This window comes from Amia ocellicauda, chromosome 5, assembly GCF_036373705.1.
Source record: "Amia ocellicauda isolate fAmiCal2 chromosome 5, fAmiCal2.hap1, whole genome shotgun sequence".
Taxonomy (NCBI): Eukaryota; Metazoa; Chordata; class Actinopteri; order Amiiformes; family Amiidae; genus Amia; species Amia ocellicauda.
This window is the reverse complement of record NC_089854.1, coordinates 39,094,225-39,112,163: the sequence shown is the minus strand read 5'-3', so window position 1 is coordinate 39,112,163 and position 17,939 is coordinate 39,094,225. Positions and strand designations below refer to the sequence as shown.

The 17,939-nt window shown below is 37.9% G+C and overlaps 1 protein-coding gene across 1 annotated transcript in view; it reads right to left on the bottom strand.

The window, feature by feature from the left end:
* The window catches only part of exoc4 (exocyst complex component 4), a 172,092-nt gene that overhangs the window by 93,251 nt on the left and 60,902 nt on the right, over nt 1-17,939 (bottom strand). Inside the window, exon 10 of the mRNA XM_066705134.1 lies at nt 12,695-12,791. Coding sequence (XP_066561231.1) covers nt 12,695-12,791 — 97 coding nt within the window. The remainder of the gene's footprint in view (nt 1-12,694; nt 12,792-17,939) is intronic.

Sequence of the window (17,939 nt, the reverse complement as noted above, 5' to 3'; positions counted from 1 at the left end):
AAGAAAATATAATTACTGGAAACCACTCTGGAACATTGCAACAGATGCTGCACTTTCACCTCTGTGGATCAATGTGGGCTTCCATTTGTGCATAATAAAACAAACTCTCAGCACGACGACAGTTTGTGTTTTGTTTCTGAACCGAAATCCAACAAATGTTTACAGAGACCCAAAGCAAGATTCGTGCAAGGGGTACAATTTTCATAATCAAACGTACGAGGCAACAAACAAACAGACCAAAAATGTTAATCAATATACTGCGAATTACTAAGGGAAGGTCTAATTTAAGGGGCAGCCAATTGTGAATGTGTCACACTGAATAACATTACATTGAAGAAATATTGCACCCTACTTAGAAGTCTGGGCCTGGAGATTGTATTTATGAGGCATCTGTATTCATTTAAGCATTTCGTGTGCCAACTGTAGCTTGAAAAAAAAAAAAAAACGGCAACTCCAGGAACAGGTGCTATTTGTGAGATGTGACTGATTTGGCTGCGTAATAAATAAGGCTTCGTCTCACACAGAGGCCATTACTTCTGTGATAGCTGGCTAAGGTTCTGTCTTTATTTACCTATTCCATTCACGAGTACATTGGAGTATATGATGATGTATCCATTACATGTTTGTATGCTTTTCTGGCTAGAATAAAGACCACTGATGGACATACTGAACTTAAACTGTTGGGGGAAAGAAGTTGATGGCAATAGAACGGAAAATGAACCCAGGTCGTTTATGGTTAATCAGAAATGCCTCTACTCCACTTTTTTTTGTTTAGTTTTTTTTGGTTGTCTTGCTGCTGTCAATCATAAACATACTTAATAACAACAAGAAAAGGCTAATCACAATAGGTTTCATAATACATTTAACAATCTTGGGAACAATTCCACCTCCACAGTATTCATTCATTGCTTCAATCCCATTAATTGGCAATTATACAGTTTGATTTTTATTTAGCTGCAATTTGTATCCTTAAACGGACAACTTCCCACTTCATTGGAATTGGATTAAGGTGAGGAGAAGGATCCATTTCAAAACCTTAATTAATTACAACCTTCCAGAAAGATGGATAATCTTTTAAGGATGAGCAATTAGCCCATTAGACTTTATGTAGAGGATTGTGGGCCAGTTTATAAAGATAATATTGAGATATAACTGTATTTTTTATGCATTATCATACAAATATTTGAAAAAGCAGCTCTGGATGTGGATAAACAACACTTATTTAGTTGTTGCCAAACATGATTAAAAACTTAATCCCACACCCTCTTTTCTTCTTCTTGGAAAGTGGTTCTAGAAGGAATCAGTTAAAACGTCACCAATCTGGCGTCTTGTACTTTAAATGTAACCTGTGCTGCCCCAGATCAATCAATTACATCGCCACTTCAATAATCAAAGAATGTTATCAAGAATAAACGCAGTGACCCGGAAAGAGCAGAATCAAAGTCTTCCACGGATCGAGTGCCATATTCTCTAGTGAAAAACTAACAAAAGGTGTCAGCTTGGATGAACAAGATAATTCACAAACAATAAATAAAGGGGGGGGGGGTGAAGAATCACTAAATAAAGCAAGAGGACCACGAGAAAGAGAGAGAGAGAGAGAGACAGAGAGAGACCGAATTTTACAGATCAATAAATAGATAGATCAATAAACAGATAGACAGACAGATGAGAGAAGCAGAAGAGAATTAAGCTTGCTTTTCAGAAGTATCAGACGATATTCTGCAGTTACCCAAGCTGTTAAAATCTAAGCCTCAGTATAATTAACAGGTTTTTGAGCCAACTGTCTTAATGGAATACACACTAAAATCATCCCTGAATCACCAGGGAATCGGCATAAAATCTCATCTTGATATGTATGTTATTTTTCACATTACAGCTTCAGTTCATGGTGCAGTGAACTATCTGGCTCTAAGCTTTTGCCTTCAAGGTAATCAGTATTGCCGTTGGGGATCATTTATTGTTCTATCCAAATACTAGCTCAACAGCATTGTGAGTCTGGTGGTAATAATTAAAGATCGCTTTATGTAAATAGAGATGTGTTGATGTTACAATACTATGGTAAATGATGCTGGGATTAAAACATATCCCGAAGGCGTATAAGGCTTATGTGTGCCAGGGAAAAAAACAAAAAAACAATGTACAGTAAACAACCAAGCTATTTAAAAAAACTTAACATATGGAATAATTTATCATTGGTGATACTTGTTATATTTTCCTCTGTTGTTTTTACACCCGATGGGTGTTAAAGTCCAATGACACAAGCAGGGACTTTCATGAGATAAACATCTGTTTATGTTTGGATAAACTCCATATCTCATTGGGTTTCATACAATTGAAGTGAATAAACAAGAATTTATTTATTTTGTATAAATCTATTTTACTGTTAACCATCATGGCATGGCTTTTAATGATTTCAGGTCAAAGTATTATCAATGTAAAATATATATTTGTATGTATATATGTTACGTAAATCATCTTGAGGTGGTTTTTGCATATGTGGGTGACTATTTAAAGAAATGATTGACAGATCATTTTCAATAACTTATTTAAATTAATTCATTTTAATTTTGCAAAAGACAATAAGCTGAGGTTTATTTGTTAGTTCAGTATAAACAGCTTTTTCTGAGGTGATTGGAGTCCAAAATTAATTTAACATTGTTTGCACAGCTATGCATCTCATTTAACCGCCTCGACAGCCCTCTGGAACCAGACTGTCCAGATTCCACCAAGGTGCTCTGACCCTGGTAACGATCCTACATCCAAATCTATACGGCATCGATCCAAAAGCAGTCAAAAGACAGCTTTTATAAATGACATCCGTATCTCAGGCGCTCCTTGGTGAGTTCTGTTACTTTTGCAGCTTCAGGTATTGTTCTTCTCCTCTCAAGCAAACTCAAAAGTCAACATCACCTTCAGATGAAACACAAAGACTCCGCAGCCTGCTAATCCAGGGGGTCAAAGGTGCGCCCCAAAGAGAGACCAGATGTATAGATTGCTTTCCAGCCTTGTGTTTCAGCATTTGACGGTCTTGTTTTGGCACTGGGTACCACTGTAACAAGTCTGGGCTGAAACTGATGCGAAACCAGCGTGAGCCCCGCTGATGAGAATTCTGCTTAGTGACACGAAAACTTGAGGGAGAACCAGAACCCCAGGGAACTCGAGGCCAACTGTGATGGAGGAAATTATAGAATTGTCAAAAAGGCTAAACAAAAGCGGATAACCATCCAGCCATATGCAATATGTACTTCCAATTCAAGGGAATGATCCTTTAGTATGACCCAAGTGCAGGTCGTCTTTACAGAGCTCTGGCGTATTGTCTGACCGCCTCACTTGGGAAGACAGCACAAAATTCAGTGTTTGAGGCAAAAGACAGATTTTCCTGACTTTGATTGTCCTCTCCCAACCACCTCCCTATCTTTCTTTCCTTGTTTGCTACAGCGTTTAGAGGCCTATATAATTTTATTTTCTTAGCTAGATCAACTTGGTCTTAGAACAGAGCCATTTTAAAAACACTTAGAATATCCACAGCCAAGGCAGAGACTTGACAATTAACTCGCATGCCTTTTCACACCTACACAGACCCGCAAGGTTTGGCCTTGGCTCTCCCTGGTCAGTTTGGCAGTGCCATGCGGCTGCAGGATGGCACCCAGCTGAGCACAGCAGTGGATGTGGTACTATAAGGGCATGGCCTCATAAGTGAGAGGACACTTATAGGCAGATTAACCAATACATTAAAATTACATTCAAAATGATAATAATGGTGGGAAAAAGTTATTCAGATTAAAATTTATATTCTGGGTCTTACATGATCTACAGTCACATATTTTGTAAATCTTTGGTGTCCTTGATTGCCCCCATTACAGGTATAAGAGGCATTGTATATTGGCTTGATACTTCAATAACAAATAACCATAATGATGTTTTTTTATTATATTTATTCAATTTAAATCTAATTAAATAGAACTTTGCTTTGATGTTTCAGTAAATCGTTTCCCAGCCTTACTTAAGCATCAATGCAAATATTATTAGTAACGATCTCAAATAAACATCACCCAGTTGGTTATTAATAATTAGGAAGTGATGTCATAAATAATGAGCCGTATAAATGCATTACTACAGGAGATGTTTGAGAGGATTTGATTGATCACAATACAGAAAGTGGCAGAACTCTCAATACTACAAAAAAAACTAAAATAATAATAAGTAATGAAGCAAAACATTAACAAATAAATGGTGGGAAGCAAGGAATTTTCCAGTTGTGGTTTTCCATCTAATGTAAGTGTGTGAGAGAGTGTGAGTGTGAATATAAATGTATTTTTTTCTGTATATCAGTCCTGTTTCTTTTGAATTTTTGAATAAAAAAAAAAAAAAGACTAAGTAAATGTATCAGAGGGATACAATGTTTTTCAGGGATTTATGTAATAAATGTGAATAACAACGCATGTGAAAACTGAAATTACTACAGAACCCAATGTGAAGGTTTGAGAAACATCCCAGCAGATATACATCAAAATATCTCTGACCTTGAATGAACTCCTGACCACATCATCAATAAAATGGGTTTTAAGTTTACTCAATCTTGTCTGATAAACCCATTTGCTACAGAATGTGGAGGTGGCATTAAGACAAGGCAATTATGTTATTTTATTTAAATAATAAAATTTTCCTCACTTTACCCTACTTTTCCTCCAACTATGCTTGCTGTACATTTTCTTTGCCATGCTATGTTTGTCAGTTTGTCAACAAAATGCAGAATACAAAAATAAAAATTACATGGCATTAAAGCAGGGTTGGCATTATGTGAAATTCAACCAAGCATGGGGAACTGAATATTGAAGTTTAGGAATATTTCTGTGAAAAATACAAGCTTTTTCACTAAAGAAGAAGTGTCAATATCTCTCAGTAGTTTAGGAAACTGCTTACCTATTTGTCTATGCTGCCTAACTGTCATAAGTCATGTATTTAACCTGGATGGGACCGGGACACACAGCATCCAGAGAAATGAAAAAAATACCGCAATTCAGGTTGTTAAAGGCACTTAGACCATTACAAAATGTGTCTATATCATAATCTGGGAACCTGCTTAATAATAGCTATAAAAAATAAAGCACAAAACAAGTCACTCCAAGGACAATAAATACATAATTAAATAAATAGACAAACATACCAATATAAATCAAAATCTTCGGAAATTAAAGACCATCTCTGAGCCTGCATGGTTCCATTAATGGTGGGGTGAACTTTAACACTGGCTGCCCATGAGGTTGCAGAGTCAGCAGAGTCAGCCAAGTGCTTGACTAGAGGAACCTTTAATACAAAGCAACTCAAGTGGAAACGATAACTCCAGCAGCACAGCACACTCCCCTCTTCAGGCCATAAATCTGCCCTGCCACAGCGGGGAGCCTTGCACCCCTGGAGCAAGGCCTGCAGCCCAGTCTATCTAAAACACCATGACCTCACATGACCAGGGCAGGGCTCAGCAGGCCTCTGTGGACCTCCGGGCCTAGCCAGGAGGGGGGGGGAAGCGGTTTACTACACCTCCCTGCATAGTGGAGCACCCCAAGGCCCACATCAAGGTGACTTGAGCTTCCAGGCATTGCCATAGTGACAGGAAGAAAGAAAAAAAACACAAACACAATTTGTTATGGAATTGTATAATCAAATGAAAAGGGATTATTGAAAGTAAATCTAGTGGTTTGAAAATTAGAATTAAAATCAACCATTTGTTAGCAGTTTTATTTGTATTGGTTGAGAATTTCTCTCAATACACTAATGACTGAAAAAAGTGTGTGTGGGGGGGGAGGGTACCGCAGAAACTCTATTATTATTATTATGATTGATATTTCTTAGCAGATGCCCATAGAAGATGCCCAGAGTGGTTTACCATTGTTAAACTATATCAAATTATTACAACTGCACATTTATATAGCTGGGTTTATACTGGAGCAAGTTATTGACACTTGCTCAAGGAATCAACAGCAGTGTCCCCTACCTGGGACCCCAACTCCTGAGTCCAGAGGCCCAACCACTACTCCATACAGCTGAAAACTGTCTTATGTAAATGCTGAAAAAATACACTTAAGTGAAACGGGATTGGAAAACTAAATAGATTAGAAACACAATTAATCGTGTATCCTCCTTGCACTTCTCCGTGCAGATGGCTCTTATAGCCCTAGGGTGACGTCTACAATTGTACACTAAGATGCTGGAGGCAACTAATTCCCTCAGGAGTGGCAGGATGTATCTCTGTGATATCTCCATCATACTTCTGAATCTGGCATTGAGTTATTAGGTTTTCTGTGGTTTGTTCCCAATAACCACAGTCACACTCTGGTGAAGCTCACCCTATAGCATGGACTGTTCCACCTGTTCGAGTACAGTCACAAACCTGCAGTTTTCTCAAAGTCCTCACCCATGAAATATTGGGTCATAGCCATTCTCACTATTTTAAGCTGAATTATTGTGTCAATAAGTTTATTATAACTCTGCACATTTACATCCCTTTCATTTAATTAGTCTCTAAAGGTGCACATTAATAGAGTTTCATTGGTCTCTCCAGATGGGAAGAAACATTTACTCATTTATTGGGTAAACCACCTTTACTCTGAAATTAAAAGCAAGCAGATTTGTCTTCATATTTAGCATATTTGTGCCTCGTGCTGCAGCACACTACAACTATTTGGAATTACAGAAACTAAAATGCTTCCGTTTCTTCAGGGTAAAACTCACCCAGTGCAGTCTGAGGCTGAAAATAAAACTGCAACCAGGACAATTTTACTTTTCTACTCAAAAACTTTCCTTCCAGCTTTAATAAAGATTGTTCTTCAGAATTCAGCATTATCTGCATGATGTGATTGGATGAGATTAGATTGGCGTTACATAAATCCACGTACAATTTATGAATCTCTGCATTTCTGCAACTAGGTCACTGTTTTTGTCTGTCTGTTTGTTTGTTGCATCACACAAATCAATAAACCTGAAGCAAAGCAAAGGTAACCAGAAGACGCCTGATTCCTCCATCGTAAATGTCCAAAATCGGTCATCTGTCGCACTGTACAGATCAACAAGATCTGCAAAGTTATTCGATATGACTCAGTTGCCACAAGGTATTAATGAAGGACTTCTGCCTTTGCGATTTCACCATTTGTCATCAGAAGTGAAAGGCCTTTCCCAAAGCGCTGTAAAATCTGTCATTTCCAATCAAGGGTAGATTCCACCACTGTCATAACAAGTAAAACATTTCAGGGTGAATATCTACACTTTTCCAACTCTGCTGCAGTGACCTATTTAAAAATAAATAAATAAACAAACAAATAAAGCCACCCTTGAAGAGAAGTCAGTTAAAAAATATATATGACTTAGCAGCAGCCTTTATGTGAATGCTTGATCAATAGGTGACATTTCATGGGTCAAATAGTTGCTTAATTTAAAAAAGAACACTGGGGAACCGTTTTTAAAACCAACACTGGCATTTAAGACAAGCAAATCTCTAGAAATTAAGGAAGGAAATATGCAGCAGAAGTACGGTCACTTTTAAGACCCATTGTTTCTTAAAGATTACATAGCCCTGGATGTGTGAAAGTAGTCCTTTGTTTACCATGTGGATGTCAGAGAAATAATTTGTTACTGTTATTTGGTCAACATTTGTTTGTTTGTTTGTTTGTTTTCAAAATGATTGCCTAAGTAGGGGTCTTATCCTTGTAAAATGTAACTAATGCCTCAGTTCCACTAAGCGTTGTGTCGTGCCATGCCGTGCCGGACATGTCTGTCCTCAGACGGTTTTGCAAAACCAGGCCACTGTGAAGTCCGTCCCTCTGATGGGAGGAGCAGCGACTGCGGGTTTGGTTTGTGTTTCGTTTTAAAAACCGAGACAGGAAACACTATGAGCGACACAGCCTGACGTGGAGAGGACTTTTGTGTCCGTTTTATTATTTGTGCTTTACATGATTGTAAACAGCGTAATAAATACACGTTTCTGTTCAGAGATATCAGGAAGAGCTCAATGTGTAGACAACATTATATTCAGACAAGCACGTCCCCATAAGAATACGTTTCCATGCGCAACAATAATACTAAATAGCGAATATGTATTGTTATTATTATCGTCATCATTTGTGCTAGTATATATGTATTTTAAACGGCACAGCGTGACTCCCTTAAATTATTACTCTTACTACAAATTTGTAACTGCAAATGTTACTATTTGCCGTATTATTTATAATTTACTTATCAGACGTCCTTAACCAGGGCAGGTTACAGTTGAAACAAAATACACACGTTTCACGATTAATTATCCAGCTACAATATAGCAGGTTTAATTTAACTAAAGTGTGCAAGTCTCAGTCATGGCGTTTATGGACGCATTTATTAAACCAGTCCTTATGTTTTAGAGGGAAACCCTGATCTGCTGTATTTATTTATTCATTAATTTATCTTGTAAATGTATCACGTTAACTGAATCGTGTTCACCTTCACACTGACTGTCTCTGCGGATTGTCCTGCACACATTCACACAACACAGCCTGAAACACCGGCCAGCTGTTCATACAATATTAATAACATTGGCTGCTACGATCCGATTATTATCCTTCAGTTTATTTTAACTAGTCAGGCACTGCACCGGTCCTGTGAAATCCAAGTGTTTAATGCACTTGGATATTAACTGTAAGCTGTCATTGTTTCTGTACGTGGATTTCACTCCATGCTGTTAATAAAACTGCAATTTCTTCGTGATCGCACACGGCACTTGAGATTATATCTTCCGACACAATGTATCTGATCGCTTCCCTGTGTCTCAAGTCAAGCGCACACCTCCAATTCTGATAGAGAATCATGTCCTCAGTGGGGACGGATGCTTACGGACACGTCCAGCACCAGCAAGTTAACCGGCCACAAAACACGGACACGTCCGGACGCTTAGCCAGTGGAAACGGGGCATAAGACACTCAGTAAAGGACAGTTTAGGGTGATGAGGGGAAAACAGTGAGGTTTATATTGTGTTGCTAACCAGAAGGTCACATTCAAGGTCAAATCAAAATCCCTCTGATACAGACTTCACACTCCCACTGGGAGTCTTAATCAATATTCTGATTACAGACTGATACATCACTTCCTCAGAGGACAAGAAGGGACAGCTAAGGCCTTAATAATGCAGCTCACCCTCATGCATGGGATAAAAAGGCCAGATTCAGGTTCAAACACAATGAACTCCATTAACAAAAAATAAAAAATAAACCTTCTCTGACAGTTACTCCAGTAGCAGCAGCAGACCTATAATTTCCTCCTATTCTACTGGAAGCAGGCAAAAAGTGTGAAGATGGGATGGGAACTATAAAATTATAGACTTTTATAGAGAAGTCCTTTGTGCCCCAAAAACACTTCAATGGACAGGAATTTGTAGTGCAACACATGTTGCAGTGTGATTTACAGGTGTGATTAAGTGGGAGAGGGTGTTTTCAGGTGCTCAGTATGTTGGATTATAGGTAGAGGATGTTTTGCTTTCTTATAAACTTCAAGCTTTAATTTCCCTATTATCGCCTGTGGGTGTCAAGAAGCCTCTATCTCTGCCTGTGCTCTGAAAGGGGAGAGGCACACACATCGGATCTAATCAACACCTTCCTTTAATTGAAAGCGGCCACCTCTCGACACTGCAGATGTGCTTTTTGGTTTTTCGGCGGGAGAGCTGGAGCCCTTTAATTGCGAGTGGGTTTTAATGAAGCCTGGCTGATATTTATACGGCACGGCTCCTAGAGGGCTTGACATCCAGTCGCCAAACAATGTTCAGATCTATCAGCATCACCATCATGTTTCACCTACAGGCAAAGCACTGCTTCCTCACTTGGCCTCCAGGGAACCAAAGCATCTGTTCACAGATTGTCTTGTAATAAATACACTCCACTTAGCGCCTGCCATTTTTAATCATATACAAAATAGTATGTGCAAAAAACAGAACAAAACAAAGAAATAATAAATATACACTTAATGAGGTTGAAATGACTATATGCTCTCCACTCCGTCAGGGTACAATGTGCTTAAATACCACTTAAATGTCAATGGGCACCACAAGGTACATAAAGTTACCACCTAGCTGCACAGAAACTCTTAACTATTTCAATTGTTACAAGCGTGTTGACAGGTTAAGCACTAAAAAGAAAAATGATGCATCTTCTAAACCAGTTATATTAGTTTTAGAATGTAACTCTGCTTAAGCCAGTTGCACACACCTAATAAATATCTAAATCCTGTTAATGTGTGCTGTGCCAATAAACACAACAAAACAATAATCTGTAGAAAACAGTCAGTAATACAGCACTGCTTACCAATAACTCAAATGGATTTTGAGATAAAGACAAACATACGTGGATTTCCATTTATATAATTCTATCAGAGATGCAGGTTTAATTGAATTACCTTTAGTCATGTTACTCTTATCCTAAACCACTATAAGGAGCTTATGCCCCCAGGGCGTACAGATTATAACATCAGCTGCTGACGGCACTCCACAGCACGTCTACTACAAAACTCTTGGCTGCAGTTATGAATGGAAAAGAACACATCAGGTAATTAAGTTGATAAGAAAGATGAGGCACAATCTGCTAATATAGCTTAAATCCACCCCATACACATACATTATATATATATATATATATAGTTTATATATATGTATAGTTTTCCTAGACAAGCTATTTAAATGTCGGCCTGTAATTTCTTCCTGATACATGAATGCTCTTCTTTATTTTTTGTAGAGCCTCACGCTGCATCTATTAATGCCATTATTGTGACTGGCCCAAAACAAAATGACTACACAAATGGCAACCTTTATTGTAACTGAACCTAAAGAGTATTTATTAAGGGGGGCATTTCACTGACTGGAGGACAATGTTCCCTCTTCTCCAGACAGCAGTTATCATTGAGCACGATGCAACTTTACAGGGCACAGTAACAGCCTGCTCTGATGACTACAGTTTGTTTGCGATCAAAAGGAGAAGCAGAAAAAAAATGCCTCATTTATGTATTAATTTTTAATGTCAGTGAAAATGTTACATGGCAGTTACTTTGGTAATTATGTTTATCATAAGGAAGAGCAAATCTCAAAGGTTTTAAAGCTATCAACAACTGGTTACATTTGTGAAAGTGTTCCTGCCCTTTCAAATATTTTCAATGAAACATCTTTGTTTATGTTACAGTGACAATTGGTACAGAATATTCAAGTTTTTCCATTTCATTAAATAAATCCCATATGGTTGAAATTCAAGCTCATGTTTTTGAAAAAAAATGTTCTTGGCATTAAGATCAGGTATTGATTACTGACAGCACAGGCATCCACAGAGCTTATCAGTGAAAAACATTTCAAATTTCAGTCCCATGTTATTGTCTGTGAGAAGCTCAGCTATGCAGCAGACAACACTTTATAATCGTTTTTACAGTGCAGAAATTACATTGCAATTCATCACTGGTATTAAACGATACTAAGCATATTAAACAAACCACTCAAGACAACAATGATCTTTCTGTGTTTTGAAGCAAAACTGAGAATCCATCACCAAAAGTGAAAAATCAATTTCAACTTGATTTAAAGACTACAAATCTGATTGTGACTGATTTACAATAATCCAGCATCAGTCAGACTGTGCGTTCTACTCACTGACCACTGCTTCTCTCTACCATACTGGAGGGGAAAAAAGGATTGGTATCTTACTCAATAAAACTAATTGGAGAATTAGACATTCAGCCCCATTGATGGCTCCGTGCAGGACGGACAACCCTGGGAGAAATTCGGCATTGCTTCCAGCACTGCCAAAGGCTTTGCTTCTCTCAGCTGTACCTTTCTCACTCATACTATAGTTGATGTGTTTTCCCATTTGTCCTGTATGATGGGCAACATTTTTTTAATATGGGTAATTTAGGGGAAGGTTTATGGAGCGACCCGTCTTCTCCTGAAAAACAGGACTTTAAAACCCAGAGAGAGAGAGAGAGAGAGAGCGCACATTACTAGGTATGGTGTCACTGTCTGGTAGTCAGCCTGAGCCGTCAGGGATGAGTGTATAGGCTAATTATGTGAAACTGGCGCCATAGAAACGATGCTGCCTAATTCACCTTAGACAGATCTCTTTACTACAAAACGTTTTTCTTACAGAATGGCAGATTTTCTTGTCTGGAGGAAGCCTGGGAAAAAGACTGGGAGGTTAACAATCACATCTTTTCTCTCTCTTGCACTCTATTTTTTTTTTATTTTTCCTGGACAATCAAAAGGCCTTTGAAACAGATATTTTGAAAGTGGCAAGATTACATTTTTGTATTTATGTGTGTATGTGTGTGTGTCTATTAAAGAGCTTTCCACACTTATGGTGTTATTTTTTCATTATTATTGCAGTTGGAAACAAAATGTAGGCAGAGGGGTCAGACTCTGATTCCAGCATTCCCCAGTATGTGTGTGTGGGGGGTGTCTTACCCAAGCAACTTCAAGCCATAGTTAAACACATTACTACACTCAATCCATCAAAGCCTCATTACGGTTCGGCCACAGCTCCTGAGAAAGCAATAAAGATCAGGAAAGCGGAGACGATGTACTAATTTTGAACTTGGAAAGGTTAATTTTTAGGCTGCACAGTTTTGTTAACAGCAAAGTAAAAAGGGCTGCATTGCAAAAGGGCTGCAGTGCTCCTCTCTAATGAGATAAAGGACTCAGTCCTACCTCAGTAATGGGTGAAAGATGACCGTTATGTTGCGTGCTCCTGGTTTGCATACAAACTTTGTCTCTCCTCCTTCAATCAAGTTATCATCTGCACCCCCTAAAATTAAAAAGAAATACAAAAACGAGTGAGAAAAAATGAAAATATACAGTTTAAAATCCAGATTAACAAAATTGTTTTAATTGAATCCAAACAAATCCAAGTAAATGTGAAACTAGACATGCTTTCAATAAATGTAACCATTAGAAACTATCCTCAACATAACAACCCCCGCTCTTTGAAACGTAACAGAACATTAGGTGAAAAATCATTCCAAAGTATATATTATCAATATTCATATCCTCTTCAGTTTAAGTGTTGCACAGGAATGCCAAAATGACTTTAATGAGTAAGCATTACTGTATTTTGTTCTTCTTACTAGGTACCTTTGCCTGAGCCCTTGGCTCACATTTAGATGAAGGAGGCATAGGAAGCAGGTTTTCTCTGAATGTAAAGTAACAGAATTAACTTTGGTGGAGCGTTTTTATATGAATGATACCATTACAAATTCCCACCCTACATTCCAAAAGCTGTATAGTGGGAAACAAAAAAATACAAAGGACGCCCACCATCCTGTTAGGGAACTTTATGGAAAGTACTGACTGTGTAGTTACTGCGTGAAACAAACACACACACAAAAAAAACACTACTGGTCCGTAATTAAAACGTAATAAAAACCAGTCCTGTGCCCACCATGGCCACTCAGCTTGGTAGACGTCAATCTGAGACACTGTTGGCGACGCTAATGACCCCCGCTGATTAACAAACCTGGTGGGTCAGATTCATTGCAGAGGCGGCTTTCTACCCCTATAGCCTGTGCAAGTGAACCAAACAGCAAGTGGGTTAATAAGGAAATCATTGCTGTATAAATCACTGAAGCATAAAGCAGAAAATCAAGTGTGGGACTACTGTTTTCCTTATTACTTCAAGTCATCCTGAACTAATCAATATAATTGACAGAGAATGAATTCCACACTGTCAATAAAGGTTCCCAAAATGGCAAACTATGCACGCCTTGGTGCACCAATGAATATAAATAAAGCGACTATTGCCCTGGAATTCCTCACAGCTGTGTAATGCTGTTATTCATTTAGATTAATCTTAGTTTTAACCACTGAGAAACTGTCTTCACACATGCTTCTATTATCTGAAATGACAACAACATACCAAATTATTTATATGATTCCCCTGCTACAGACACAGAATATAAGGAGACCAAACACTGATGAGCAACTTGAGTTGAGAGAAAGAGCGAGAGGGGGGGGGGGGTAAGCTGTGAAGAAATTAGCTTTACTTCAAATAATAATGGGTGATATATAGTGATTTTGGTTGATATATTTTTCTTCCATTGCACCTTTATTGTATGCTTAGTGCCCTTAAACCTATTGAAAGGACAATAAATGTGGTGAGTTGGAACCCTAAGATAACATTAAGGGACACAATTAATTAACTTTTGAATGTACTGACTGTATGAATAGCCTTAATGCCAGATATGTTATTTGCATGTACAATGCACTCAAAGGTCACATTAATACACCATTGTATTGTTTGATTTCAGAAATCGTAACAATACCCTTGATTGCTAGGAGTCCATATCTTAAACTGGTCTTTTCATAAATTTCCTTTTGACACATACAATATATATACACATACATACATCCATCCTAATAAAATAAACATTTTTATTTACAAGCATTCTCCTCCCTCTTTGCAGTAATGAAAAAGTATAACGGAAATACCTAAAATAAGTCTGTGTTGAGTGATAGCAATTACTCTAAGAATTCTCTACTGAAGTTTATGAAGATTTACCAATCTTTATGATCCTTAGTAGGAAGAAAATAAAAAAAAAGCAATATGACAAAACAAACAGCAATGAGGCCAGATCCTCTTTCTATTAAATTACATGTTGAGCATATAGAATCCTGACAGAAGAACAGCTCCCACTGTTTAATGATTGCATCTTACATAATTGGCAGGGACATGTATATTAAATGTGGGTAGTTAGCAGGTCTCTTGAAAATAAACTTCAGTAATGATTATTATTCAGTTTCCATATCAATAAAAAGAAAGCAACATAGTTATCTTCATATACCAGTATCTGATTCGCCAATAGAAAAGGATGTTAAAAAGAAACAGGTGGAAACTGCCAACGAACAGGAACAAAATGGTTAAATATTAGAACAGAAGGAAAACAATTTGGGGGTCTGTTTGCCGATAATGATAGTACTGCAGGTTTCAGGATCATTCTCACGATTATCTGCAACATCGATCTTCCCATGAGTTTCTCAAAACCACCTTGTGAAACTGCAGTCGAATAACGATCCTAAAGTAGATCGATTACATTGGGTGCAAATAAAAAAAAAAAAGATTAATCTTCTCCCAAGTCCCAGGTCTCTTGCAGACTTCAGAAGGTTTTCTTCCAGGATTTCTCTCTGTACTTTGCTGCATACATTTTACCCTCTATCTGTAAGAGATTTCCAGGCCATGACACAGAGAAGCATCCCCATACCATGATGCTGCCACCACCATGTTTCACAGTAGGGATGGTGTTCTCAGGATGATGTGCAGTGTTAGGGCTTGTACCAACTGTAGCGCTTAGCATTCAGGCCAAAAAGCTCTATTTTGGTCTCATCAGAACATAGAATCTTCCTTCACTTGGTCTCAGAGTCTCCAACTCGCCTTCTGGCAAACTCAGCCGAGATTTGATGCAAATTCTTTTCAACAATGGCTTTCGTTTTGCCACTTTACCCATAAAGGCCACTTTTGTGAAGCATCTCGGCTATTGCTGCAATATGCACAGTGTCACCCAGCTCAACCGTAGAAGACTGTAACTCATATAGAGTTGCCATAGGCCTCTTGGTGGCCTCCCTGACTAGTGCCCTTCTTGCCCGGATACTCAATTTTTGAGGACAGCCTGATCTAGCCAGATTCAGAGTTGTGCTATATTCTCTCCAATTCTTAATAATGGACTCCAGGGGATATTCAATGCCTTCAAAATGTTCTTATACCTACCCCTTATTGGTGCTTTTGAAGAACCCTATTCCGGATTTGCTTTGAATGTTCCTTTGTCTTCATGATGTAGTTTTTGTTAGGAATTGTACTAACCAACTGTGGGACCTCCCAAAGACAGATGTACTTAACCCGAAATCATGTGACACACCTTAATTTCACAAAGGTGGACTCCATTCATCTAAATTATGTGACTTCTAAAGACAATTGGTTTCACCACAGCTCAATCAGGTGTTTCATATCAAAGGGGGTGATTACTTATGCATTCAATTATTTTATGTTTTGTATTTGTAATTAATTTAGAAAAATTTGCAGATTATATTTTTCACTTTGACAAATATGGACATTTTCTTGTTGATCAGTGGCAAAAACTGGTTAAATCCATCCTGATTTCATGTTGTAAGAATGACGTGTGTCCAAGGGGGTTGAATACTTTTGAGAGCCACTGTAACGATGCTTGTTTGGCAAACATTGCTTTTAGGAAACAGCTCCCCAGAGAACGCAGAATAAATTAAACCAAGACAAACTATTTTACAAAGTCACATTTGTGACAGAATTTCAGTTTCACCATTTTCTATTCAAAGCACTGGATAATGTCTTGAAGAGGATGTTGGACTCACAGTTTTAGGTGAAGAATTGAAAGTAAATTAAAGCTCTCCAATACATTACTGTGGTAATATGTGTGATACTCTACAAAATATACTATTACAGATGGTCTGTGCATCACTTTGAAAATAATAAATACGTCCTTCTTAAATTTACACAACAAATTTGCAAAGACATAAGTACAGTTCTGTCCAGAAGATCGAGGCCCACACTCTGAAGTTAGTGTCCTCCAATGGTTACCATTATAGTATGCAAATGGATTCGGAGCACTGGATGAGCTGCTGGCATGTGACCTGTGAAAGTATATTTATGAAACCTTTACAATGAAAAGAACTATGGAAGAGAAAAAAAAGGAAAAAAAGCACCAACAGTCTCAAATCTAACCTTGTTTTCACATTGGGGGAAAAAAATGTGCCGTTCATGTGGGGAAAAAAAGAGAAAAGAAATAAGCTTCTATAAAACCATTTTCCTTTGGTTGATGAAATTCACTTTTGTGAAAACTGATTCTCGTTGCTAAGTGGAAACAGAGCCCACATCCAATTTTCTCATTTTGCTCCTGGTTCTTTGCTGCCAATTCAATTAAGACTCAATTACGGCTCCAAAACAATACAGCAAGCTCACTGGCTCTGCTCATGTGCGAAACTCTTGCTCCCTGCACTAATTCTGCAAGCACTCAAAGTCCCTTAAACTTAATACAAGTGAGAACATGGCTGACATTTGAGAGAAACTGTAGCGAGGGTACAATGAAGTTCAAACGTTGATAACATGCATGGTAATTGAAACCTCAGTGGATGTTAGCCCAATCAGGAAAGCAGCCAAAGCTTTAATCACGCTGCCACCACAATGAACAGGGATTTGGAGACACCGTTATTCAACAAGATGACCCTAACATTGTGCTTAATCACAGTCCCAAACAGCAGAAGAATCACACAGGTTTTTAATTAAAAAAAAAAAAAAAATACAGAAAGAAAGAAAAACGTGTGTCTGCACAGTAACTTCGGTTTTTACAAAGATACAAGAGAATACGATGGCACGTAATCTGATTTTCCACCCCGTATTGGGAGTACAAACTGTACAGGGACAAAGATAATACAATTTTGTAAATTGACGACGTACGTTCAATTTAGTGATATTTAAATCAAAACAAGTGCTTTATATCAGTCCACAATTTGCTGACAATAATAGATTTTCCTGAAAATAATAATTCTGACAATAACGTGTTCCCTTTTAAGTGCTTGGTGTTCAGTGTTTACACAACATGTAGGCCTATTCATACAACTGTGACACAATTTGAGTCGTTGACAGAAATTGCAAGGATGTTACATGGAAATCAATTAAAACTGCATAGAAGTTCACATTGTAACATTCCAGGTATAATATCTATAGCACATTCAGAAATGCAATACTGACTGCATTACATACAGCTTGAGATACAGCTTGCCACTCCATAATATTGCACTCATAGAAAACTCTGAAAGATGTTCTACTGAAGCATTCAGTTTCATGGTTGTGTTTAAGGCTACTGAACTTCTATGTGCCAAATTTAAAGATGTGTAAAATCTTGGCATATATTACCACATTGAAAATGTTCAG